At 38.0% G+C, this 27689-nt stretch overlaps 1 protein-coding gene across 6 annotated transcripts in view; it reads right to left on the bottom strand.

Moving 5' to 3' along the window:
• Window positions 1–1089: 1089 nt before the first annotated feature.
• The window catches only part of LOC135203609 (TWiK family of potassium channels protein 7-like), a 194784-nt gene continuing 168184 nt past the window's right edge, over window positions 1090–27689 (bottom strand). For 4 of the 6 annotated variants that reach the window (XM_064233431.1, XM_064233434.1, XM_064233433.1 and 1 more), the window contains 7 exons: window positions 22446–22662; window positions 17649–17786; window positions 13398–13536; window positions 11087–11199; window positions 9393–9484; window positions 6246–6554; window positions 1090–5129 (listed from right to left, as the gene is read on the bottom strand). In XM_064233431.1, coding sequence (XP_064089501.1) covers window positions 4930–5129; window positions 6246–6554; window positions 9393–9484; window positions 11087–11199; window positions 13398–13536; window positions 17649–17786; window positions 22446–22662 — 1208 coding nt within the window. In that variant the 3' untranslated portion in view covers window positions 1090–4929. The remainder of the gene's footprint in view (window positions 5130–6245; window positions 6555–9392; window positions 9485–11086; window positions 11200–13397; window positions 13537–17648; window positions 17787–22445; window positions 22663–27689) is intronic. The other 2 variants (XM_064233435.1, XM_064233436.1) reach the window with 2 other exon arrangements.

The raw sequence follows: 27689 nt of genomic DNA, 5'->3' as shown, positions 1-27689 counted from the left end.
ATAAGAAGAAAGCATCATCTTAGAATGGTCAGTATCTCAACGTTTACTATTATTGACAAGATGGCACAGATTTTGATGTTGTTTATCTATCTATCTATCTATCTATCTATCTATATCTACTATATATATATATATAATATATATATATATATATATATATAGATAGATAGATAGATAGATAGATCGATAGATAGATATAGATAGATAGATAGATAGATAGATAGATAGATAGATGATAAAAGTCAACGTACTGACCATTCTAAGATGATGTTTTCTTCTTGAATGGACTGACAATTTTTCATTCAACAAAATTAATTTTGCACAGTTACTGCTAAAACCCCACTGGAGAAAGCAATGTTCAGGAAATATACTACAAGGATTTTCCACATCAACAATATCAACAGTGGCCATAAGAGCACCACACAAAGTGCAATGAAATAAATATTACTAAATAAAATCTTTCCATTCAATTCCACTTAGCTTTACCCATTTCACCCAGCCAGAGAGGTCTATTTATTGTTGTCTTACTTTGCATAGGGAATGAATTACACGTCTACCAAAAACTACCAACTCAGACACCTTTTCACTGTAGACAAACATTGGAGAACACAATTCAAGTTGGACTAGATGCTTCACAGTACCTTTGCAGAGGTGAAGATCTTGTAAATGTAGCTTGTGAGTTACTTCATATATATGATACTGATGATGAGGGAAGTTGAAATAGAATTCAGTCATTTCTTCATTTGTACATTTATTTTGCAACCTCCAAATTTTCACATTCCAAGAGAAGACTTATTGCTTGAAAAATTTCATTCTTCCCTGCACACACATTTCAGTAATCTAACTTATGTGCATCATGTGACGTTTATGGAATTTAAAACACTTTGGCTCTCTCTGCTTGTGGAGTAGGCTCTTGCTGAAAGTAATCGGAGAAATGTTTAAGAAGAAGAAGACAAGAAGCAGGAAAGAGGAGTTTGAGTTCAGGGAAGAACATAAAGGGTACAATTAATGCTATCTTTATTCTGACAATACCGTCCGAGAGAACAACTGAAGTGCAAAAGGGTTTGTATGCTTGTTTAGCAAATTATGAGGGGGCTCTCAATAGATTAAAGAACAGAAAAATGTCAAGAGTGCATAAGGGTGAATGGTAAGTATACTACAGTGGTCGCCCCATATTCCAGGAGATGTATACCAGACCATCGCGAATAGTTGGAATCCGTGAATAGTTGGAACCCCTATAAAAACGATGTTGTTAGTTAAAACTCAAGAAAAACCCATTAAAAATTTTTATACATAGTTTTTTAATAGTTTTATCACAAAAAGTTCATTTTATGATGAAGTTGATTAAAGCAACCAGGAATTTTTGGATAATTCTCATAGAAAAATGCCGCGAATAGGCGAATTTTCCACGAATAATGGGTAGATATGGTCAAGAGATAAATCCGCGAATCCATGAGTTGCGAATACGGAGAATGCGGATACAGGGGTCCCACTGTATACTGATAGAAAACTTGTACTGGAATCAAAAGGATACAGTAAAGACTGAAGAAGCAGAGAGAACGATGGAGACGAAACGTGGGACAAGACAAGGCTGAAGCCCGATTTATTTTCATTGGTGAATTTTGAATGAAGGAAGTGGATGATCTGAGTGGCGTAATATTCACAAGGCAGAGAAAATGCATGGTGAAGGCAAAAAGCCAGAAATAAGATAGCTGTGATTTAAGTGTATGATGAAAAATATAGAATATAGATGGATTAAGGAGAGGAACTAGCTGCACAACTGTTCAATTTAACATTTCCTCTTTAAAATACCACCCTGGAGACTATAAACCATTTCAAAAGAAGAATAACATGATACCATCTCCTTACTAATTACAGGATCTTCAAAGGTCTGCAAAGGAGCTCTTTTGACATCAAACCAACCTGTCCTTGGAAGCCTCTCATACACCAATAAACTACAAACAAAGTGGAATTCATGCACATAATTTTTTTTCTGACATCTGTCTCTGTTTCCCATTAAACAGAAAGCTTCCTAGAGCAGTAAGGTGTCTAATATTAAAAGATGCAATGTTGTTCTCTCACTGGAAATACTCGACAACTGAAGATGAAATCGATACGGAACACAAGGGCTATATCTACACTTACAACTCTAGAAACCTGCTCACTGGTCGCACATTTCCCAGTTTGTTTTGTCTTTCTTCACAGACATCTATTTCAATTCTCTTTCATTTTAATGTACCTTATCATACACTCTTCTAGAGAGATACTCAATACTTACTACATTTTCGAGCAAATAACTTACTTTCTACGAATGTGATGCTTACTCACTATCTTTTAAAATTGGTCTCTCAGAACAACTTTGAGTGAGGCACGAAGTGAGAAGGAAGCATGAATTTGATTGACATACTTATATGCCAAGGCCCATTCAGGTGTTTACTCGTAAAAACATGATTTTTAGATATAAAATGAGGGTTCAAAGAAGAAGGCTGCTATGTCTGAAACTGAAACCTCTTTTGTTTTGAGTAATTCAAAACATTACAGTATTGACAATACAATGCAAAATATTGTATTCAACTTGTATTACTCTGTCAACTTCATCACTGTTAATTTATGCTTCAAAACAGAATTCGTCGAGGATGGCTGTGGAACGTCTTTGCCTTTGAAGTCGTAGATTTCGTTGCTGGCCTTCTCAGCACGGACTCTTGCCCCTGAAGAAAACCCTTATTACCGGCCAATGATAAACAAATGCCATAGTAACTGTCATTTGAACCTGTGCACTTTTCTGGAACCAAAGAATCAAAGAATTCAACTCATGTCTGAATAATTAAACAATGGAATACAATTGCAAGTAAAGATTCATAGTACTGCATTCAAGATAAATATTAAAAGTCTGTCCATGGGTAAGTTTTCAAGCTTTATAAAAAGTTTGTGACCCATTCCCTTTGGTCTCTTCCTACCTGATTGTCCAGATTCTTTAGTTTTACAGAGATCCGATTTTCAGATTTCATACGAGAACGAATCCTTCTCGTAAGCCCTGTGAACACTCAAGGTCTCTTTTTTTTTTTTTTTTTGAAGGATATCAGAGGAATAACATCTTCCCAACAAAACTTGACTTCGTTCGTCTGCTGTGATATTTTCTGGTTCACCAGCCCTTCCAATTTTCTTCTCAAAAAGACACCACCAACATCAGCTTCCATTCTGGTTCCTAACCTGATGTTACTTTGGGTGAGCTTAGAACTTGACCACTGGGATATTAGTGTTGGCTTAGTCTTCCACTAGTGGCCTGTTTTGTTTGTTTGTTTGTATGGTGTTTTTACGTTGCATGGAACCAGTGGTTATTCAGCAACGGGACCAACGGCTTTACTTGACTTCCAAACCACGTCGAGAGTGAACTTCTATCACCCGAAATACACATCTCTCACCCCTCAATGGAATGCCCGGGAATCGAACTCGCGGCCACCGAGGTAGCAGACCAAGACCATACCAATCACGCCACTGAGGAGCTACTAGTGGCCTGTCACTTTTTTTACCATTTACCTCAGTTCACTCCTGTTATTGTTTACCTCACTGTGTTTAACTGAGACTTCTTTATGACTAATTCTCGGGAACCAGATATAAATTTTATCGTTGATTCCTTGTACCGTACTTGCAACTAGAACAGGACCTTTAGAACTTGCAAAACCTGTGGTCTGTTTTTGTAGAAAATCTGTACGCATTAAAAAATATCTAGCATCTTCAGAAGATCCTAAGTCATCTGTTTCAACAGATAAACAACAGCTTTGTTATAAATTGAGATATAAATCTTATCTCTATGTTATTTTTGGTGCCAGAGCTCCCAAACAGGTTGGTCCCACTTAGTTCAAAGGAAAATAAGGGACTATGGCCTACGGCTTTGCGAGGTGCCTTAAAATCACTGAGGTCTGAGCAAATGTACTTAGCATCTAAGCTCTGAACAATAATAACTGAGGGTGACGATGATTGGTCTTGAACTCTCCTTTCATAATTTATTAGCAAATCACCAGCCACTATAGTGGTCAGTGTCATGGTATGTCACTCAGATGTTGCGGGTTCGCATCTCCCCCAGGGCAATGAAAAATCATGATCGGTTACCGCTGCAGTGTGGGGTCTGCAGTGGGAGGTTGAAACCAACATTCTTTGGAAGCTTGAATATCAAGTCAATGGCCCCTTTGGTGTACTTGTTCCGTGTGAATAGGTTTCATCTACTGAAATAATAATAATAATAATAATAATAATAATAATAATAATAATAATAATAATAATAATCATAATAATAATAATAATAATAATAATAATAATAATAATAATAATAATAATAACAGATATGGCACTAGTCCAATTAGCTGTCTCCTTCATGTTTCAATACTTTCTCCTTCAATTGTAAATTGCAACTGACGAAATGTAAGTTTATGTCTGTATATCAATCAAATATGGAAGCATTTTAGCACTTGCCAACTCTGAGCACATCGATAACCGTCCTCAATAGGTCACCATTTCTTCGATTCATTAAAGTCTGTTGTTTATTGCATGAAGTTTTCTTATACATAATTAATCTCTCAGAATAATACCAAAACCTCTTTGAAAAGGAATGTTCCAAGTTATAAAATTTAATCCCCCCTTACGTTTTTTTAAAGCATTGCAAGAGACATTATAGCTCACTGGAATTAAATTACAGAGGGATTCATACAAAACGCCAGTTTCAGAATCATAGCTACAGTCCTTCTTTGAAGCCTTAACCTTCAACTGTGCCACTTTTATATCTGATTCCTTCTTTTAGTACTTCAGTACGTGGCATTCTTACTTTAGAATACCTTCATTATATACATCTATTTCTACATTCATCAAAGAATACTTTGGCACGACTTCTTTTGTATATTCGTCATCTGTTCAATTTCTTTTACGAGACATTCATCAATCATCTTCATCTTCGTCTTCCTTCAGAATGCCAAGTCTCCTGGCCATAGTTTTGATGTTGCTTATAACCTCCTCTTGGACCAGATTGAAGCTCATGGCCAGCAGCGCTATGCCAAACAGCAGGTATATGGAACACAAGGCAATGCTGAGCTCGACGTCCTCATTGATGTTCTGTGACGGGACGAAATCACCAAAGCCTGAAATCAAGACCAGAACAATTCTTGTGATGTTCTGACATCTTTAGTGTTCAAATAAGGTTACATACACACGAGTGAATACATTTAGTATAGAGTACAGGCAGGATAAAGGTATGAACAAGTGTGTAAATGCAATTTATGATTGTGTCTGCGTAATTGAAAAGAAAATCATGTTCAAACCCGCAAAAAATCCTTCAGGAAAGCTTATAAAACTAAAAATGTAATCAATCATCTTGTTAAAACACTTTACAACTACAACAATAATAATAATAAACCATCATCAGTACCATGATCATCAACATCATAAGCTGAATCCTTCTTAAACTACTCATAACAACGACATAAATTAAAAATTATGAATGTAAAAAACTGTATACCAGCGCTCATTCATTTAGGTACCTAAAATTCTGTTTTCAAGCAATTTTATCGCTGCTAAACAAAAGAGAAGAGAAAACGGTCACATTTTCCTAGCTCCACCCGAAATTATTTGAAAATAAAACCGATAAAAAGTGTGATGGAATATCAGGTGCCCTTTGGTTCTAGCATCCATTCTAGCTTTCCCGCCTCTCTAAATTAAATTTGACAAAAATTCTTACCTCTCATTCAAGAGCAAATCCTTTGAAAAGTGGCTCAGTGGTCTCATTAAATCAATCTAATTCTGTTTCCAAGAATTTATTGCCTACTGCTACAGTACGTCTACTTCTACTGCTACAGTCGACCCCTAGGATTTACGGGGGATAGGGACCACAACCCCCCGGGGCCCCCCGACCCACGCGAATAGCTAAAATCCGCGAATACTTGACACCCCTTTAAAAATGCTTATAACTGCCTATTGTGATACTTCAAACACGAAACAAACCCCTCTTAAAAATGCTTATACCTGAGTATTTTATTAGTTTTATCATGAAAAATGTATTTAGTCACGAAAATAATATGAAAATACAGTAACTAGAGAATATTTCTTTATGGAAAATTCTGCGAATAGGCGAATTTTCCGCAGATAATGTGGATATACATTCCACAGAAAAATCCGCGAATCCAGAACAGCGAATAGGTGGGGTCCACCGTACTTGTTACCACTACTACTACCACCTCATGAACAGAAAAACCACAGACCTATCGTAGTAAGAGTGATGAAGCAGAAGTAAATGCTGTCGAGGAAGCTCCACCCCTCCCACCCGGAGAAGAGCGCAGCACCGCCCAGGATATAAGCCACGACCAACATGACGCCAAGCCAGATGGGCACGGGCTTGTCCCCTACGAAGTCCTCCTCCTCTTCGTCGTCGTACTCGTCCTCATAGTCGTCGTAGTACTCTTCATCTAAACGGGATAGACGACTCCTTGGATCAGCGGGCGGAGGTAAATGGCGGGAATATCTTTCAGAGGAACGAGGAGATCGGGACATCTGGGGGGAGTCCAGGTAGCCTGCCGGAGCATTTGGTATATAATTTCGTGTCCTGCTTTTGGTAAAGATTCTGAGCGAAAAGATGACATTAAGTAGATGTTGAGACACCACATAAAAGCTTAGTGAATTGTCAACTTTTTTTTTTTCCGGAACAGTTAGACAGATATGTTGAAAGTACTGGGGTTGTCATCTACTAGAAAAAGTACACAAATATCGTCTCGCAAATGAGTGTGCTTGCATGAATTGTAAAAGAACGTAAAATTCAAATTGTTGCAAGTCTCAAAAATATTGTAAAAGTCTTCAAATCTCGCTGCAGACATGAAAAGCACATTGATTGGAGTGTAAAAAAAAAGAAAACAAAAAAAACTAAAAGAACAGATCTGAAAATAAATTATAAAAGAATAAAGAGAAAAAGTTCAAGATTTTGATTGTTATACGAACATAAATGATGAGTTTCAACGAACACAGGTCATTTACAACATCTAAAGAAAAAACCAGGTTCTGTGACGTTCCGAGTTCTCAGACCCACTTTCAAAGCTTGCATCATTAATGTCATATGTCATAATGAGCAAATATTTGTGCATCAGTGTATGCCTACAGACAGAATGTATTTGGGTACATTAAGCCGCGACAGAAATGCAGAATTATGGGTGAAATTAAGCCAAAAACAGGTAACTACTTCACATGAGATCTCAAGAGGAAAAAGACCAGTCATAAGTACAGTATTTGGTACTGGGGTTGTCAAAGCGAGTATATGCAAGTGGTTGGTACCCTCTGTATATTCTTCCAGTTACTTACTTGGAATATAGACATACATCACACAGAAAAGGTGTAAGAAATTAAGGCATAAAATAAGAATTCCACGATGTGATGTAGACCTGTTTTTAAGGTGACAGTAGTTAAAAAAAATTCCCTTCCTGGTAAGCACATAAAACTCAATACTATTTATCATTCAGAAAAAGACCCCTGGAAGAGAAATGGAATTAACAGACCAATATTTGATATAAAATTAGAATACCTGGTTGTTTCTCCCTCGCATTTCAAAACTATTTAGTAGGTGACTACTCCTGCTGCCCGAATAAGACTTAGTGTCTTACATAGTCTTGGTTTCTGGATAGAAGGACTTAAAAAAAAGAAAAAAAAAATTTTTTTTCTGAACCTGGGATACTGAACTCCATCGGCGACACCGAACCAAAATGCACATACAAATCTGTATGTCATTAGAAAATATTTCAACAAAGAAGTTATGCATTAATCATTACTACCTAATCTCAATATGAACATTATGATAACAGCACTGAATCCCATGGTAGGAAAACAGTCATAAAAAAACAGTACCAAAATTATTGTATGATTTAGATAAAAGAGAGGGAGCGGTTGTTTATAAAAAAATATTAACTTAACCTAACTTGGTGATTATGGCTAACTGTAACCTATGGCATCCAATTTTTTTAATACCACTGAAGATGTCAGACGCACGAACTGAATATTTGTGTTGTTAATCATTATTTCCTTTAACCAATGAAAATTTCCCAGCCCAATTCATTTTGACTTAAAAAACGCACATAAATGATTATAGAAATAACCTGACATAGTTTCTAACATAACCTGATTTGGCTGGCCCTAAAATAACCTAACATAAATGAATTCATGTAATCTGATTCAAATATAACATGTTCTGGAGTTAAATTCTATCTCCTGTCCGTCAATCTAAGGGATTTACTTTGGAAGATTTGCACATGGAATATGTTGATGGGACACGGTTCCTATTTCATTTCACCAGTAATACTTGGAGTCCAAGGAATCTAATCTTCTTAAAATCCAGGGCAATGCTTTGTTACCCAAACAAATATGAGATGGCAAATTGAAATTATTTCAAATTTTGTTTTGATCGACTATATAGAGTACCTTAGCCTTGATGTCGCGGGTCACGTGCTGGGCCACTTGGCTGTTTTTGCTCCATAAGAAATTAAGGGGGCCGGATTTGAATCGCCCATAAAATCATTAATATAGGGAATTTATTATTCTGACCCATATAATTTGATTAAGAAAAATAAGTATTCATATAATGCTATATAAAATATGTTGCTTAGTTGTCATTTAAATCTTTTTTTTTAATGATCAACAAGTATTTTTTACATACTATTGTATAAAATTGTACCTTCCCCAATCAAAATATATTGGTCCCAATGCTAAACTTCCTCTATTAACGAATTTCTGGTCGTTTCAAATTCAGCCCAATTAATTTCTTACTTAACGAAGACAGACAAGTCCCCGTGAGCGATGGTAATTGCGCCACACTACGGTACTCTATTCTGTACACACAGCACTGTATGTAAAGTGTATCGTGCTTTAAGATGAAAAACCCTACAATACTGTATTGACTTTATAACTTACTGTACTTAAGGGCATGAGGAGGTAAAGTGACCAATGTACAAACGTAACTCGTTTGCAAGTAGGGTGGTGCATATCTTTTTTAGTCCAAAAACTGAAATACACTTGTTTATATCTAACTGGGTCTCAGTGACTTTGCATACAAAAATATCCTATAGTAAAGCAAAATGCGTGAGTTCTTTTATTGTAGCTGCACAAAAATACAGTAACTATATATCCACTCATAGATAAACTCGAGCTAACTTCTGGACATCTTTTACTGAAAACTCCTGTCAAATCCAGTACCATAAAACAGAATGCAAAGGTTCCCCTTCAAGAATATGGATTTCTCAGCTTCACCTACTGACAAAAAAAAAAATAAAAAAAAAAAAAAATAAATAAATAAATAAAAGAGTAAAAAATTATAAAAATTGAACTATGCTCCTGGACTTCATAAAACAGAGGCCCTAAAGACCTTGACTCACCTCCACCAGAAACAGTTCTTGGACCTCTGGGCTGGTGGATGACTGGAAGGTCAGCATCCTCATCCCTTTTACTTCTTTTGCTCTCTCGTTCCCTGTTGGGATGAATTAAGGGAATTAGCTTGATGGGTTGAATTAAGGTGAATATAGGCAGTCCCCGGTTATCGGCAGGGTGCGGATAGGCGAAAACTGCCATTAGCCGAAACTCGGTGATTTGTAGCGCTTATGGTGCTGATAACCAGTTCATGGTGCCTGTGTTAGGTATGTTATGGCGCTAGACAAGCGCCATAAAACCGGATCGCCATTAACCGAGTCCGCTGATAACTGGGAACTGCCAATAGAACTGAGGCCAAAGGCCAAGCACTGGGACCTATTAGGTCATTCAGCTCCGATACGGAAATGGACAGTAAAAGGTTTGAAAGGTGTCACAGGAGGAAAACCTCAAAGCAGTTGTACTATGAATCATTTGTTAAGAGAGGGTGGGAAGTAAGATGGAAGAAAGAGAATATGAAATGAGGTACTGCAAAATGAACTACAGGGGCGCAGCTAGGGGTCAAAGGGACGCCGCAAAGAACCTCAAGTAATGCCTACAGTGGTGCATGCTGATGGCTCTACCACCTTACGGGGTTGATGGATTTAATAAACCTCTGGCTGATAAAAGTCAAAATACGAAAATTATATCCTTCATTAAAATCATAAAGCTCCTTCGAATTCCAAAACTGACAATCAAGTGTAAAACCTGTAAAATTGAATAATGAATTTGTGTGATTAACATCCAGAAATACTTTACTAAATTCCCCACATTAGTTTTTTTCAGTGTTTACTGTTTGCAAAATTCTTTTGACTCATTATACTGGGTCTATTAATACATTACTGTGAAAAATTAATCAATTTGTTACAGGGATTTACTAGATATCAATTACAGCACACAAACTGTAATTGATATCTAGGACAATAATATTCAGAGGTGAACACCAAATTAATTCAACTGAATTTCCTCAGGCAGTCCCTGGGTTACAACGGGGGTTCTGTTCCTGCCAGGGTGCTGTAAGCTGAAAGTTGCCTTACCCCGAATCATCATAATTATAATAGGAATAAATAGCAATTACAGCGCTGTTACAGTGCCGTAACTGCTGTAAGCCTAGGTTACAGCACCGTAAAGCAGGTAATGTTGCCGTAAATCCACTTATGGCGCTGAAAATTCTGGTTAACAGCGCCATGAGGCAAGCGACGTAAGTCCGGAACAACGTAACTCGAACCTAACATAACCCAGGGACTGCTTGTACTTATATTTTGCATAAATCTCACCAAATTTATGTAAATTATGTAAAAAAAGTTTTCGATAAGCTTGCAGACTGCTTGATTATTCACCTAACAATGAAGATTTAATCTCACAGTACGCTATAAGCCATGATGTATAAAATTTTTAGTACTCGCTCTAAGGAGGCCAATAACAAAATAGAAAACGTGACATGAATGAGCTTAATATTATTTAAAACAACGGGACTTTGTTTGGATTACTGTATTATTCAGAAAAGAGTGATTTTTCCAAATAAATTTGAGAACCATTGTCTTTCCTTTTTTTCCAAAGGAATTCTCAGTGTCTTCCATCATACCAATGCCATAAATATTAAAGAAATTTAAGATTTTTTTCTTTTTCGCCCCGTTCTCACCACATGCACTCTGCGCCTACTTACGGTCTGCCTTCCACGTCCCTGTTGGTCTCGGTCACCATGTGGCCATTATCAGCCGGTAAACCTTCTGTTTCAAGGGCGTACTTGTTGAAGAGTACGGCAACCCGACCATCATCCTGAAAATATTGAAGGGTTGTTAATGATGTTGCAAGCCTAAGCGTATACATGACAGAGAAAGAGAAGAGAGAGAGAGAGAAATATCCTAGTTTTTGCTCCAGTTTTAAAAATACCTACAAAATAAAGCAAAAATGTCCTTATTTAAAATATGTCCCCTTTTGCTTCATATATACTCCCGCGTCTATGGCTAAAACCCCACCCTCTCTCTCTCCTCTCTCTCTCTCGCTCTCTCTTGTCTCTCTCTCCTGTCTCGTCTCTCTCTCTCTCTCTCTCTCTCTCTCTCTCTCTCTCTGTCAGTTTACGTAGCAGTGACAATTATTATAATCTAATGCTGAGCTTCATGAGCAAACTTCCACAGACGCTCAGTTCTCAGTTCCAGAGGTCCTTCATTCCTCAAACCGCTGGACTCTGGAACTGGAACTTCAGAAGTCCAAGCGAAGGTGAAATACATTACCACCCTAATACTTGCATCTTATTACATTTATATTTGTTTGTTAGTTTATTAATTTTTTTTCTTTTTTAATAAGTGGGGTCTCTTCTTTCTGTATATCCCTTTACCTCCCTTTACTTCTTCCTCATGAACACCGCATTCTTTGGAAGCTTGAATTGCAAGTCAATGGCCCCTTTGGTGGGATTGTTCCATATGAATAGGTTTCATCTTGTGAATAATAATAATAATAATAATAATAAGAATATAATATAATAATAATAATAACAACATAATAATAATAATATTAATAATAATCATAATAATTAATAATAATAATAATAATATAATAATAATAATAATAATGTAAAATTTTCTGTGTAATTGCAACAAATAAATGGAAATACTAAACCAACAAGCATATATTGAGACAGACAGTTATGAAAGTTTCATTGTAATAAAAATTGTTGGGTAAAGATACTTCTTTACAAGAGACTCTTTGAACAGGACTTTTATAATAAAACATTTTTCTGTACAGACGATCTTATAATGACATTAAACTAAACAAACCCCTTATATCACAATGACACGTTCAATATAACTCATAATGAAATCATGAGATGAACAAACTTCAGATTAGGCAAGACATTTGTCTAAACATAATTACAATGAAAAGTTAACACAATTATAATGAAAATACCAGTTAAAAAGGACACTATAATGTAACTCATTATAATGAAATCGTCAGATGAACAAAATTCAGTAGTTATAAAACATTTGCCTAAACATACATTACAATGAAAAGTTAACACAATTACAATGAAAATGCCCCTTAAAAAGAACACTATAATGAACAGTTGAACAAACCCCCATTGCAGTGAAATGCAAGTTGATGTCTTCCAGGTGTACATACGAAGCTAACACTTGACTTCAAAGATGCCCACGTCATATAATGACCTGAACCAAACATTTACTCATCGAAATTATACTCACGCATCTAAACCTTAATTAATTCAGGGTGTTTAGAAGTAGACTTGCATTGAGGATATAGTTCGGTGTATTTCATAACAATCCCTGGGGTTCTGACAAACTTGTCCCATTACATTAAGGAGAATACGGACGTCTACGCCAAATGTAAAACCTTCAAAGATAGTAGGATATTTAACACATCTTTTTTCATATGCTTTGGGAAACCTCGAGCATACGTATATTTAATTGCATGTCTGTATATTTACATGACTAAAATAGGTTATTTAAGTTAACAAAGGTCATCCACGTTGACCATTTGCGCTTATGAAAATAAATATGATTATCTCAAATCTTACCTTATATTACTCTTTGTGCAATCAGGTTAAATTTACGAAGTACAAAGTAGTCAATACCCTTTTTCATAATTGTGTACATTGAAAACTACGTAAAACTGTATTTTTACGTAGTTGTCAATGTATACAATTATTTAAAAGGGTATTGACTACTTAGTGCTTCGTAAATTTAACCAGATAATAACGCGAAGGGTTAATATAAGGTAAAATTTGAGATAATCCTATTTATTTTTACAAAAGCATTGGTAACGCGCATGCGCAACTTGATTTTATTCCAATTGGCGACGAAAATCTACAGAAACAAAATCAATCGAGGCCCGCTATACGAGGCCAAGAAACCTTACCCGTGAGACATACAGTTCCTGAGCGAAGCATGGCACCGAATATAATTTGACACCTGCATGCCCAAGTGGGTAACTGGGATGCCCACCTCGCCCAAGAGACTCACCTGCAAGCCCTCCTTTGGGGGCGGCGTAAGGTGATCTGACCCCTTGGAATTCTGGGACGACCTGGTGTGGTGGCTGCGGTCAGAAGGACGATTCCTCTGCAGGCCTCGCATGTCCGCGTCGACCATGTCGTCGTACATCCTGGGAGGCAACAGAAAATGGTGACCGGCAACAGAAAATGGGCACAGGATGCAAATAAGAGACCAAAAAAGAAGGAAAAGTTGGGCACCAGTGGGAGAGCGAGTTTGGGTTTCTTCGGAAGAGGTTCAGTCCCATTTTCTTGGACTGTAGGAAAAAAAGGCACGAGAATAATTAGAAACGGGGCCAGGTTTCGCACGAACCAGACAGCCTGAGAAACGGTATTACAAATTAGGAAGTTCATCAGCACCAAACTGTTCAATGAAACCTTCGGTACACATAAAATCTACTTGTACATTTATTGACATTTTAAAATCGCCATTTTTATCATTTGCACTTTTAAGTTGAAAAATGACCTCATTAGCTTCCGCCATTAAAATACGAGGATTCTTCCAGACTATTCTTAATTTTGTTTTACAAAAAAACTAGTTACCTTTTGTTGTTACCCTAATCAGATATTCAAAAGAAGCATTCATATCTATAAGTTCTACATCATGCAAATAACAAAAAATGTAATCAATTACAGTAGGAAAAATATGCAAAATTTCAGTCTGTCTACCTAATATACACACACATATATAGGGAAAAACACACAAGCACACACTCACCCAAAATATATTTGTGTGTATGCGTACACATACGTACATACGCATGCAAATGTGCATTTACGCACACACACACACACTATATATATATATATATATATATATATATATATATATATATATATATATAAACATGGATTACGATTGTAGGGTCTGATACCTTTGTATTTAACAGTTATATTTGGTTTTAAGTCCGTAACTGTCCGTTTTCTGTTTTAGAGATGAGGAGATTTCGTCCTGTTTCTCAGTTTGCACATTAAGGAAAGCAATTTTGTTCTGCTTCAGAGATGAATTCAACATTTGCATGTTCAGAATTCAGAAGACTGAAGAAAAAGAAGTACTTCTTCCTAAGATGTACTACAAACGTGTCGTCCACACACCGTCAATAATGTTGATGGATCACTAACATCACTGACAAAACTAGCATTGGCTAGGCTGAAACCAAGTGGATTTTCTAACACACTCTCTTTGCTTGAAGACTTTTTTAATATTCACCTTCCTTGTTTTAAGAATTTATTAACAATATTTCTCTGTTTTTGTTTGCTTGTTTGTATGGTGTTTTTACGTTGCATGGAACCAGTGGTTATTCAGCAACGGGACCAACGGCTTTACGTGACTTCCGAACCACGTCGAGAGTGAACCTCTATCACCAGAAATGCACATCTCTCACACCTCAGTGGAATGCCCGAGAATCGAACTCGCTGCCACCGAGGTGGCAGGCCAAAACCATACCGATCACGCTACCGAGGCGCTTAATATTTCTCTGTAAATGTAAAAGTCTTTTAGTTAAGAGGATTATTGTTGAAAGGTGTTAGAGACAGTCACGAGAACCTTGTAACGAAAAGTACCTACAGCTGACATGATTTCTTAGACGGAGAGACATCATCTATAGGCTTTAGGATGACCGTATAGAGTGACTGGATATAGAATTTAAGAGGGGCCAAGCACTGGGACCTACGAGGTCATCGAGCGCTGAAACGGAAATTGACAGTAAAAGGTCTGAAAGGTGTAACAAGAGGAAAACCTCAAAGCAGTTGCACTATGAATCATTTGTTAGGAGAGAGGGTGGAAAGTCAGATGGATGAAAGCTAATATGAAAGGAGGTGCAGTAAAAGGAACTAAAGGGGTTGCAGGTAGTGGCGGAAGGCACGCTGGAAAGAACGTTAAGTAAATGCCTACAGTGCACCTCATAACGGCCCTACCTCCTGAAGGTGTAGGGGTAGGATGATCGTATAGCATTCTAGGTTTTGATCCCAACGTAAAATCTTCTTATGCATTATTGTAAAGAGCTCCTACAGAGCGGCCTTCTTTAAAAAATCTTTCTATACTTTATTCTTTATTCATTCAGTAACTGAAAAAGAGCGTGTGAATATGTTTATACCACAATAACAAGTTGGCTCTACTAGCAATAATGACCTACATTTCGCTTCTCATTTTTTCAGTCAACTTTTCAGCGATTTCAGAGCTTCAGGTTTTCCTACTTTTCTCCTCCTCTCTAATGCTGGTCCTCCTCAATATTCTGTGCTTGTTAAGCCTCAGTAAGTTCATGCAACCTCAATAACCGGCTAGACATCTGTCAGGCCCGGATCGTACTTCCGCGAGGAGTTCGCTGATGTGCCAGATCAAATTATTGCCCTTCGTGATCGTCTGAATTTCAAGTTCTGCTCTTATCGTCCATCTCGGAAACGCGTTTTCATTTAGCAACTTCCAAAAGAGGAGGAGCGCTCTAATCCTTAACCTTACTTCGTTCTCATTTTCGCAAAGCAACAATGAATCCACATACCTTCCTTTGTTTGTTTGTATGGTGCTTTTACGTTGCATGGAACCAGCGGTTATTCAGCAACGGGACCAACGGCTTTACGTGACTTCCGAACCACGTCGAGAGTGAACTTCCATCACCAGAAATACACATCTCTCACTCCTCAATGGAATGACCGAGAATCGAACCCGCGACCACCGAGGTGGGACGCTAATACCATACCAACCACGCCGCTGAGACGCTATTTCTTTGGACTCCTAGGATAATTTCAGTACGGTAAGATTAATTGGTGAACTTCTCTCGTCTAAATAATGTTTGGTCATGTTTAACGAGACCTTGGACAATCTTATGCATCACTCCTTGATGTCTCTTTGAGGTATCTGGCGGTTTCTGGCATCATGATGCCTGAACTTCCTTGAAATGACTGGTGAACTTATTTCTATCTTTTTTTCTCATATTTCTGTATCTGCTGTTGGGAAAGAACTACAGCTGCTTCTTTCCCCATCCCAAGAGGTGTTCCTCAGGGTTACGTTTTCGTATCAACTACTTAATTTACTACGTTTTGTCTATGATGTTTTTTATTCTACCTCCTCCGGCCTTTCCAGGTGATTATACCTGAACTTACCACATTTCTCCTGTCATTCGCACTCAATCTAAAATCTCTTATCAACGGAAATGAAATTTCTTTTTTTGAGAGTCAAACTAAATCCCTCCATGACATGTTCTATCAATTTATCTGTCTCAGCTCTTATCAAGTTCTCTGGTTATTTTTCTGAATGTGTACCTGAGCCTGTCACTTCTATCAGCATTTTGGGTGCTCAGGTATTTCAAACTTGTCTTATGAAATTCGCTGTACTGTTTAGAAACTCCAAGTTATGTCTTCACCTCAATGGGACTGCATATGAGGTCATTCATTGTAATGTTTAGATGCTCAAGTTATGCCTTCACCTCAATGGGACTGCATATGCGGTCATTCATTGTATTGTTTAGATGCTCCAAGTTATGCCTTCACCTCAATGGGACTGCATATGAGGTCATTCAATCAATAACGGCCTTATCTTTTGCTGTCATGCAAGTGTCCCAGTCTCCTCAGCAAGGCGGTTTCTTCTGTCCGTCTTCAATGGGTATTGCTCATGCCACCGTTCCATAATCTCATGACGGCCTTGTAACACCCTTCAGGACATCTCTTCCCACATCTACTCTGCGAAAATCAGTGATCCTCAGACTGCACAATTATGCGATTTGATTGTCCTCTACTACTGTGCTGTGGAATTCTCTCCCAACTTCTGTTTCTCCTCACTCATCAACACCTTAGATATTCAAGAGGCTTTCACTGTGGTCGAAGACCATATCTCCCCAGTTCCCCCCCTTTCTTTCCTGTTTCCCTCCCTTTACTTTCCCTTCTCCTGTTCCCTCCTCTTCCTTCCCATTGGTTCCACCGACCCTGAGCGAGATAAGGGAATTTAGTTGCCTGTCTTATTGGCATTTGCATTAAAATAAAATACTATGAATACAACAAAAATTAAGGTGCCTAAAATCAAAATCTGAAGTACTTAAAAATTAAAATTTAAAGTATTTAAACTAAGTTTAAAAAAGGTTGTAAAAAGAAACCACTTTTAGGAGAAACTACTGAACATCCATCTCTCTCTCTCTCTCTCTCTCTCTCTCTCTCTCTCTCTCTCTCTCTCTCTCTCCATCACCTTTTCCTTCTGCTTCTTCTTCTTCTTCTTCCTCTTAATCAGAATACTCACTTATACTCAGGTTCCGAATAGGAGGACGTATAGAAAGCCGAATCGCTCAGGTGAGAGTCGGCCGACTTCTCCGACGCTCGGTTTGATCTCCTGAAGGAGGACGAACGTATCCGGCCCGAGCCCTGCTGGGATGGGTATCTGCAAATGCCCCGGGGACTGAGTGATACCCGTGCTGCTGCTGAAGCTTGTTAGTAGGAGCGTGCTAAATGGGCCCGACTGAAGGTGGGTATGGAAATTCTAATCTTTCTTAAAACTAAGTTTCATGCTGATGAGATGTTACAATAGAAATTTTGTATTTGTAATGCAATTTGGTTAAAATTATAAATACTTATGAACTATACGGCTAATTATATACATAAATACATACATACACACACACATTAATCCTGGACATTAGGATAAACTTGACGGAACTACCCAGACCCATCACCCTAACCCCGCCCCCCACCCCCACCCCGCAGCCCAAGAGGGCACCAATACGGAAGCATCTGTTGGGTAGAAGATTCCAAATCTCTCCCCTCAGAAGCTGCTGTACCCTACCCCCAAACCATCCTGATTTAATTCTCTTGCTCGGGGAGTAAGCATACAAACTACTTTTTTGTTGTTGTTGTTGTTGTTGTTGTTCTTGTGGGGGGGAGGTTAAGAAAGGTGTATGGAAAAGCCTAAAAAGGTCTGAAAAAGGTGTTTCGTGTTGAGTTAAAGATACAGGAATTTTAGGATAGGATATTTCTCAGTTATTTATGAGAATGAGAATGTAAAAAAATAGCGTACTTGTTTTAATTTTCGTTGGTGAAACAACGCTCTATTTGACTGTAGATTTTAGCATGCACCCCCGAGTAAGCTGGAGGTCGGATCACGCCTTGTTCTGCTAGGAGGAGACGGTTCCTCTTACAGGGACAAGGGAGAGCCCATAAAAACTTCAGATCTCCGTAGATCTTGCCCTGGCGTGCAGTGTGATGGTCACTGGTTTGGAAGTGACAATAAAAATGATTCGATCCTAACAAGATGTCTAAGGGACAAACGCACAATGGACAGTAATGCATGAAGTGTATATGTATATTCTCTGAGTCCTCCTACTGGTCTGCGTCCTGCTACTTCCATACTACTACTAACTGATGTGTTCTCCTTCTCCTCACATGTTCGAATCATTTCAATTTTTCAGATCTCATCTGTCTTCCAGCATTTGGACAACAAATCTTTAACATCTTTACATTAAACTTTGTTTACTAATGATCCTCCAAAAGCACTCCAGCCATGAATTGTAAGCATATAATGGTCAAATATCCATTTTCTTTGTATTTGACAAGGTCTCTGCTGTGCACTACATTCCTGTACCTTGCCTGGTGTTCCCCAGAGTAGCGTTCTGGGTCCTTCATTGTTTTTAATGTGTACCAGTGACATGATGGTTTATCTAGAAAAAATTCTGTTATCCTTAACAGAGATTCAGAAGAATTTATTTGGTGGGGAAGTCAACGAAGCAGTGTTTAGAGAGTCTTGTGCTGTGCTGTCGCTCTGCAATTCTCTTTATATTGGCAACACTGCGCTTAGGGCTTATGGGTATTTGACAATGCTACCAGGTGACTGCATTAAAATTCCCTTGTCTGGAATGAATTTACTTTTATATTATATTTACGACTCCTCACACCTAATCTTGCTGGTAGGTTTATTCCTTTTCTAAAGTACACCATATATACATACACACGTATACACACACATATATACAATATGTTACGCGTAAGTTTCGACAAGTTTCGGAACGGACATTGATTTAATGAGCTAACTGTTTCTGATATGTATGTTACCTCGCACACCCCCGTCCATCAAACACGCAAATCACATGTCGAATCTCCATCCTCTCCGGAAAATTCTTACAATAAAAATATTCTCTCTCTCTCTCTCTCTCTCTCTCTCTCTCTCTCTCTCTCTCTCTCTCTCTCTCTCTCTCTCTCATTTTTCTGTCAAATGATGAACTTCGAATTGCACTCCTTTCCAATTTCTAAACTTCAAAAATTCCAAAAGCACTTCTATGCTATCCCAAATGTTACATCTGGGGATAAACCATTTTGAGTCTTACAAGAGGTATCTCCAAGCTTTCAAGTTCCACCATAAGGATCCTACAAAAGCCCAACATAAGCTGTAAGTTTCGGTTCCTGTGTCTGGCCTCATAAGACAAATGACCCTGGAATATCTTTGCATGATCATACCTTTTAAGCTTGCTTTCTCCTATAAATATTAGCTATAAATATTGCTTGTCAGAAAAAATCATCTTCCCTGCAACGGTACACACACACACATACACACACACACACAGAGAGAGAGAGAGAGAGAGGGAAGAGGAGAGAGAGAGAGAGTATGAGGAGAGGGCGTCCAAATATACGCATAGAAATAAATAATGAATTACCACCAATAACGAGAGAGAGAGAGAGAGAGAGAGAGAGAGAGAGAGAGAGAGAGAGAGATTACAAGGAGTTACAAGGATTAGGATGTCTCAGAGACTTGTTAGTCCATCCAAGGAGACATCGTGTGCTCACTTATCTGTAGGAGCAGGTTTTATTGTGTATTCACAGTGTGCTAATGATTTTGTCTAGCTTTCTTTTAAACTCTTCCGCACTGTTGTTGTTTACTTCTGGTGGTAGTTTATTCCACGTGTCACATATCTTGTATGTAAAGAAGTTCCCACAATGGCAAGTATTGTATCTCTTCAGCTCTAGTTTCCATCCATTATTTCTTGTCTGGTTTTCGTTTAATGTAAATAGGTTACTGTCTACTTTTGTTATGCCTTTCAGTATTTTAAATGTTTCTACTAGTTGTCCTCGCAATCGTCGTGTTTCTAAGCCATACATATTCAGGCTCTCTAGTCGTCTTCGGTAACCTATTTGCCTGATCGATGGAATTAACTTTGTGGCTCTTGCTTGTGCTCCTAATCTATTTATGTCTTTTCTTAGTGTTGGTGACCTGAACTGTACTGCATATTCAAGATGGGGTCTAACTATTGATGTGTAGAGCTGCAGCACCGTTTCCTTGTTTCTGTATCTGAACTGCCTTTTTATGTATCCCACTAGTTTCTGTGCCTTCTTTTCAGCTTTTATGCACTGTTTTGTTCTACACTATTTATGTCATTCCCAAGCAGCATGTAGCTGGCATGAGGGTTGTTTGTTCCTATTTGTAACACTTGACACTTATCTACGTTAAAAGGCATTTGCCATTTTTTTTACTACTCTCCTATTTTCATTAGATCATTTCTTAAACTTTCCACTGCATCTGGGTCTGCTGCATTTACACCTAGTTTGGTGTCATCTGCAAATTTGGCTATCCTGCTAGTTAAGCCTACATCAATGTCATTAATGTAAATAAAACCAAAAGAGAGGGCCAAGGCCAGAACCCTGGGGAACTCCGCTTGTTACATCTGCCCATTCTGATTCTTCACCATTTATTACGACTCTCTGTTTTCTATAAGTCAGCCAGTCTTCGACCCAAACATAAGCATAGAAATAAATAATGAATTACCGCCAACAACAGTAAAGAGAGAGAGAGAGAGAGAGAGAGAGAGAGAGAGAGAGAGAGAGAGAGAGATGAAAACCGAGGTCCAATCGCAAGCCTAGATATCAATTCATTGCCACCCAATAAAACTGTTTAGGAGCCCAGACCTGGACCTAGGGCACTCCACCACGCGCTATTCTGCAAACTAAATAAAGCCCTGTGACACCTTCAATCCCTCCAAAAATGAAGTCCAACGTCACTGCTTGCTAGATATTCGTAATTACGGATGGAATGCCTTGCTTTCCCTTCACAGGGGTATCGATTTCAGATCACCTCACAGCCCCGCTTGCTGACAAGACCACTATAACAACGTTTTGTCACATAGCAACCCACAGCCTAAACAGGTCGCCAATTACCGTTAGCAACTTTCTAAAGCAATTTAGCAAGCAGGTTCTCTCTCTCTTTGCGTTTGTATTTAGCAGTAGTAGTTGTTTTGTTATCAAATGTCATATATTTTTTCCCTTCCATTCATTCCCACACAACTGGAGTTCCCTCTTATTTATCCCTCTCTTTCCCTCTCTCTCTCTCTCTCTCTCTCTCTCTCTCTCTCCTCCTCTCTCTTACCTTCTAGAAGTCTGGTTTTTATCCTTAATTTTCCATTTTTCCTTCTTCTCCTTCTTCCTCTTATAAATTCAATTTTTCTCTTTATTCTATCTGTCCATTCTCACTCCTCTCTCTCTCTCTCTCTCTCTCTCTCTCTCTCTCAATGAGGCTCTTTTCTCTTTTTATGGACCCACTAACATGCCTCGCTCTCTCTCTCTCTCTCTCTCTCTCTTACCTTCTAGAAGTCTGGCTTATATCCTTAATTCTTCACTTTTTCTTCTTCTTCTTCATCTTATAAGTTCAATCCGTTCCCCCCCCCCATCTCTCTCTCTCTGCAAATGAGACCCCCTTCTCTTATTCTCTCCAATCTTTTAGAGATCCACTGACATGCGTTACCCTTCCTCTCTCTCTATCTCTCTCTCTAAATGAGACGCCCCCCCCCTTCTCTTATTCTCTCCCATCTTCTAGAAATCCACTACATGCGTAACTCTCTCTCTCTCTCTCTCTCTCTCTCTCTCTCTCTCCTGTAGATGAGACCCCTTTCTCTTATTCGTTCCCATCTTTGAGAAATCCTCTAACACACGTATCTCTCTCTCTCTCTCTCTCTCTCCTGTAAATGAGACCCTCTTCTCTTATTCTCTCCCATATTTTAGAGACCCACTGACATGTCTAACTTTATCTCTCTCTCTCTCTCTCTCTCTCTCTCTCTCTCACCTCCTAGTACTGCCCCTCATGTGCCGGACCCTCCTCTTCTTCTTGGGCCTCTTGGTGCAGGCGTAGCAGCAGACCTTCCAGTAGAGGAACCTGAAGGAGTGGGCCATGCCGTCGCCGATGTTCGCCAGGCACAGCATCATGAGCGGGACGCCCGGGATGGCGTAGATGATGGTGATCACTTTGCCCCAGTCCGTTTTGGGCGCTATGTGGCCGTACCCTGGGGCAGTGGGAGAAAAGGGGAAAGGGGTGTTTTGTTAGAAGCTGGGGCATTGTGTAGGATGATGGTTGTTATTATTATTATTATTATTATTATTATTATTATTATTATTATTAATTATTACGTTGCAAATAAAGTTTCTATAGAGTAATAATAGTAATAAAGATAATATTTATTATTATCATCATTATTACGTTGCAAATAGAGTTTTCACATAATAATAATAATAATAATAATAATAATAATAATAATAATAATAATAATAATAATGATAATAATAATAATAATAATAATAATAATAATAATGTGTAAAAACAGAAAATTTAACCAAGAGAATAATAGTAAATGCAAATACAATAAATAGGTAAAAAAACCTCTTAATTACACTTTCATTTACTTAAGAAAATAAAGCATAGTATGAAATTCAACTGGCCTGTAATTCGAAGCACAGATACATGCACAACGTACAATAATATATATATAATATATATATATATATATATATATATATATATATATATACATTTATATGGAAATTCATGCAATATCTGATCATTTAATCAGTTATGACATTATGCTTAAGCCTATTTCCAGACGTTTCATAATGAGAATTTATTTTTTAATCAGGAAATTTCATCCTCAAGACCCTACTAAGAATGAGCCAAATTCACTTCTTGTCCTACATATAAATCTTGAATTAAAAAATCAATACAAATCATAACCACATGTTTATAGAGAGAGGTATTTAGTCTCTCTAATATAAACAACAAGACAACTAGCAAGACGCTTAAAGACGGGCTGTTGTCTCACTCGTTTTCAGTGTTCTGTAAAAGTACACGATTGAGATGGATTTGTCTGTCCGTCCGCACTTTTTCTGTCCGCCATCAGATCTTAAAATCTGCTGAGGCTAGAGAGCTGCAAATTGGTATGTTGATCATCGACCCTCTAATCATCAAACATACCAAATTGCAGCCCCCTAGCCTCAGCAGTTTTTAATTTACTTAAAACTAAGTTAGCCATGACCGTGCGTCTAGCAACGGAACAACACAGAACACCACAGCCGGCTGAGAGTTTCGTACAGCATTATATGCTGTACAGAAAACTCGATTGCGCCGAAGAAACCTCGGTTCATTTTTTTTTTACTTGTTAATCACTGTTTTTGATAGGAAGTTAATCAGTCTTCAAAGACATAAAAAACAATCTATTGTAATAATGAAAAAAAATAACAAAATCAACAGATCACATTGCAAATTTTCGTCCACTCATACTTTTGTTTACCTCACCGTTTCAAAAATAAATAAAAGTAAAAAAATTAATAAAAATGAAAATATAGTCAATTAACAAGAGTTACAAGCTGAACTTGCATCTGCACATCCTACATTTTTGAGAGTCAGTGAGTGCCTACAAAAGGACTCAAACTTCACAGTAATTTTATGGGAGCGTAATTACCTCGCAGGCCCCAGAAAACAAACACAAAACATGCGGTAAAATCTGGCAAACCTCTCGACCTACACTTCCTGACAATCTAAGAAATGAAGCGGATTAAGCGATTTGTTCTTTCAACGAACCAAAAAATTAATGGGATATTCGCTCTGATTGGAAAAAAACTAGGAGAATGTATAGAGAGAGAGAGAGAGAGAGAGAGAGAGAGAGAGAGAGAGAGAGAGAGAGAGACTGTTATGAATATCAAGATCATAATATTAAAAGGGAGAGAGAGAGAGAGGGGGGGGGGGAGCTGTTATGAATATCAATGATCATAATATGAGAGAGAGAGAGAGAGAGAGAGAGAGAGAGAGAGAGAGAGAGAGAGAGAGAGAGAGGCTGTTATGAATATCAATGATCATAATATTGGCTTGATTTGCTATTCTGGCAGATAGTTGGAGCACTCCATTTATGAAATTAGGTAGCCATACTTCTGCAGGTCCAATTCTCAGTTTTTTTTTTTTTTTTTTTTTTTTTGAGCATGCTCCAAAGTATGAAGTAATCAACTTCGTCCAAACCCTAAGTGAAATCAATGTAATTAGCGTAAATTTCACTGCCCGATATTTGGATTCTGAATATTAACTGATTCGTTGATTAGCTGGGATTCCGTAGACCCCAGTTGGTGGGTAAAGGTAGATCTTTATCAGTCAGATGTTTAACGATTGTTTTTCTTATGATTTTCTCAATCCTTTTCATATCTATTATTATTATAATATTAAATATTATTTCAGTAGATGAAACTTATTCATACGGAACAAGCACACCAAAGGGGCCAATGACTTGAAATTCAAGCTTCCAAAGAATGTTGGTTTCAACCTCCCGGCTCCCACCGCAGATCCCACACTGCAGCGGCAACTCATCATGATACAGAGAGAATGCCACGGCGCTAGTTACCATACCAGCGGATACAGGACTCAATGATTTCTGGAATTGTCTTTCAGCGTTTGACCTTGGTGCTTGAAGATTTTTTGCATTGTCACGATGATTCTTGACGTGAGAGATTAATGTTTCCTCTGTACTCTTTTACATGATTCTTCTCATGGTCATAGACGGAAGCGATCTTCTCCGGCTGCTGAGTTAATTGTAAGTTTATCGATTTCCTCCAAAAATTCAGGTCTGTCCTCCGAATGAACACTCCATAGACGGGAATTTCACAAATTTGTTCCGGTGACGTGTGCGGTTTTTGTTCTTGAGTTGAGTCGAGTTGAATATAAAATTTAGGCCAAAGGCCAATCGCTGGGACTATGAGGTCATTCAGCGCTGAATGGAAAATGACGGTAAAAGGTTTGTAAAGTGTAGCAGGAGGAAAACCTCAAAGCAGTTGCACTGTAAATCAATTGTTAGGAGAGGGTGGAAAGTAAGATGGAAGAAAGAGAATATGAAAGGAGGTACAGTAAAAGGAACGAAAGTGGTTGCAGCTAGGGGCCGAAGGCACGCTGCAAAAAACCTTAAGTAATGCCTACAGTGCACCGCATGAGGTCCACTGACGGCACTCCTACCCTACTGGGACGGTTAGTTCTATAAGTTGCCCATTTCCTTCTTCACTTCTTGGCGATTGCACGAATTTGATTGGAACACCTTTGGGTTATCGCTTACTCGGGGAGTGAGCCTACAAACTGTTGTTGTTGTTGTTGTTGTTGGGTGGGGGGGGTAGGAAAGGTCTAAAAAAGGTCTGAAAAAGGTGTATCGCATTGAGTTGAAGATACAAGAATTTTAGGAAAGGATATCTATTACTTATTTATAAGAATGAAAATGTAAAAAAAGAATATTGTGCAAATTAAACAGTACAGAAAAATTATTTCTAATAGAATATATCGTATTTTTTTCATTTTCGTTGGTGAAACAACGGACAGATTTGGTGAAACAACGGGCTGTCTGTCCGTAGATTTTAGCTCGTTTTAATTCATTTGATATACTGAATTTATAATGCTATAATAATAATGATAGTATTATTATTAGTATTATTACTATTATTATATATCTGGAGACTACAACGGGATTGTAGATGGTGATCTCTGCTACAAAATCGTTAACACTGTATTTTCTTGGAAGAAATACAGTAATAATATTATTATATAATAATAATAATAATAATAGTAATAAATAACTAATAATATAATAATAATAATAATAATAATAATAATAATAATAATAAATTTTAGTTTCAGCTCAAGCTCACATACATGGAGTATACAAAGTACAGACAGTTAACACGCAAAATCTAGATACATGAGATAACATGATAAAAAATGAATAATAGGCAATATCCACACAGTTACTGAAGTAGTATTAAAGTTAGTAATCATAATAATGGCAATAATAACAGTAATAATATTGAGAATAGTTTATGAAAAAGTTTAAAAAATTAGTGCGCAGATTGTATATAACTAAATTTCAGCTAGAGACATTTAGAGCCTATATTTCTGTTCAATTATTTTGTGTTTCCCTTAAAACTGAGAATATATGAACGTGCTTAATTTGCGTCCTTTTTTTTTTTTTTTTTTGCTCCTTGATGTTAGTATCAGTAGTACTAATTATGATTGTTAATTACGACGACCACTACACGTTAAGTTAGGAATATAATGTTTGCAAGTTATGCGTCAGTGAAAAATCTTGCACGCGTCCCGAGTAAGCTGAAGGTCGGATCACGCCTTGTTTCGTATATAATCTACCTCCTTTGATTTTCTCTGCATGTTTTTCGTGTTCAAAAGACCTTAATAGACTATATTTAGCAGCAGTATTCAGGCCGTTATTCTAAAAGGGCTCTGACCGAGTGTTGGAGTGGGGACCTTAAAATGTCCAGTCAACCGTTTTCTTTGTCGGAATATGACTCGGCAGTGACTCAGGATTATTATAGTAGATTCACTTCAACCGTGCATTTGAGGTCTAGGCCAGTCCCTTACGACGCTCCTGAATGGCTGTTGATAAGCCAATCACAGGGCTGGAAACTCTCAGTCTCTCTCGAGAGTTCACATGGGTGGGTTCTATGTTCCACTTCTCCTGAGGGGTACGTCTTTCAAAAGTATCCCTCAGGAGAGGTGGAACATGCATCCTGCCTATGTGAACTCTCGTGAGCGACTGAGAGATTCCAGCCCTGTGACTGGCTTATCAGGAGCGTCGTAAGAGACTGGCCTAGATTTCAAATGCACGGTTGATGTGAATCTACTGTGGTGATAGTTGTCCTACCTGGGAGATTCTTGTCTAACCCTTCGTGCGTCTTTGATGTAATAATCAGAGGGGTTTCAGTGCCCGATTGGGTTATCAGCAATTCATCCTGACACTCAGAAGACAAGAAGCTCTAGATCTCAACCAAGTTAGCCTTCTGGAGGTTGAAAGCCAACGAGGAAGGATAAGAGGCGTTCTGAATATTGCTGTGCAAGATGTTCAGTTGGACGTATAAGCAATGCTACCTATGTTCTAAGAGGTCCACAATAATATTATTATGGACCTCTCAGAACATTATGCATACTCTCGCGATAGAGAGTCCCCCCCCCCCACCACCCCCCCCCTTAAAAAAAATGCTTCATATTATGAAGTTATGAGCA

Source organism: Macrobrachium nipponense, chromosome 36, assembly GCF_015104395.2.
Source record: "Macrobrachium nipponense isolate FS-2020 chromosome 36, ASM1510439v2, whole genome shotgun sequence".
Classification (NCBI taxonomy): Eukaryota; Metazoa; Arthropoda; class Malacostraca; order Decapoda; family Palaemonidae; genus Macrobrachium; species Macrobrachium nipponense.
The sequence above is the reverse complement of the archived record's forward strand: the minus strand, read 5'-3'. Positions and strand labels throughout refer to the sequence as shown.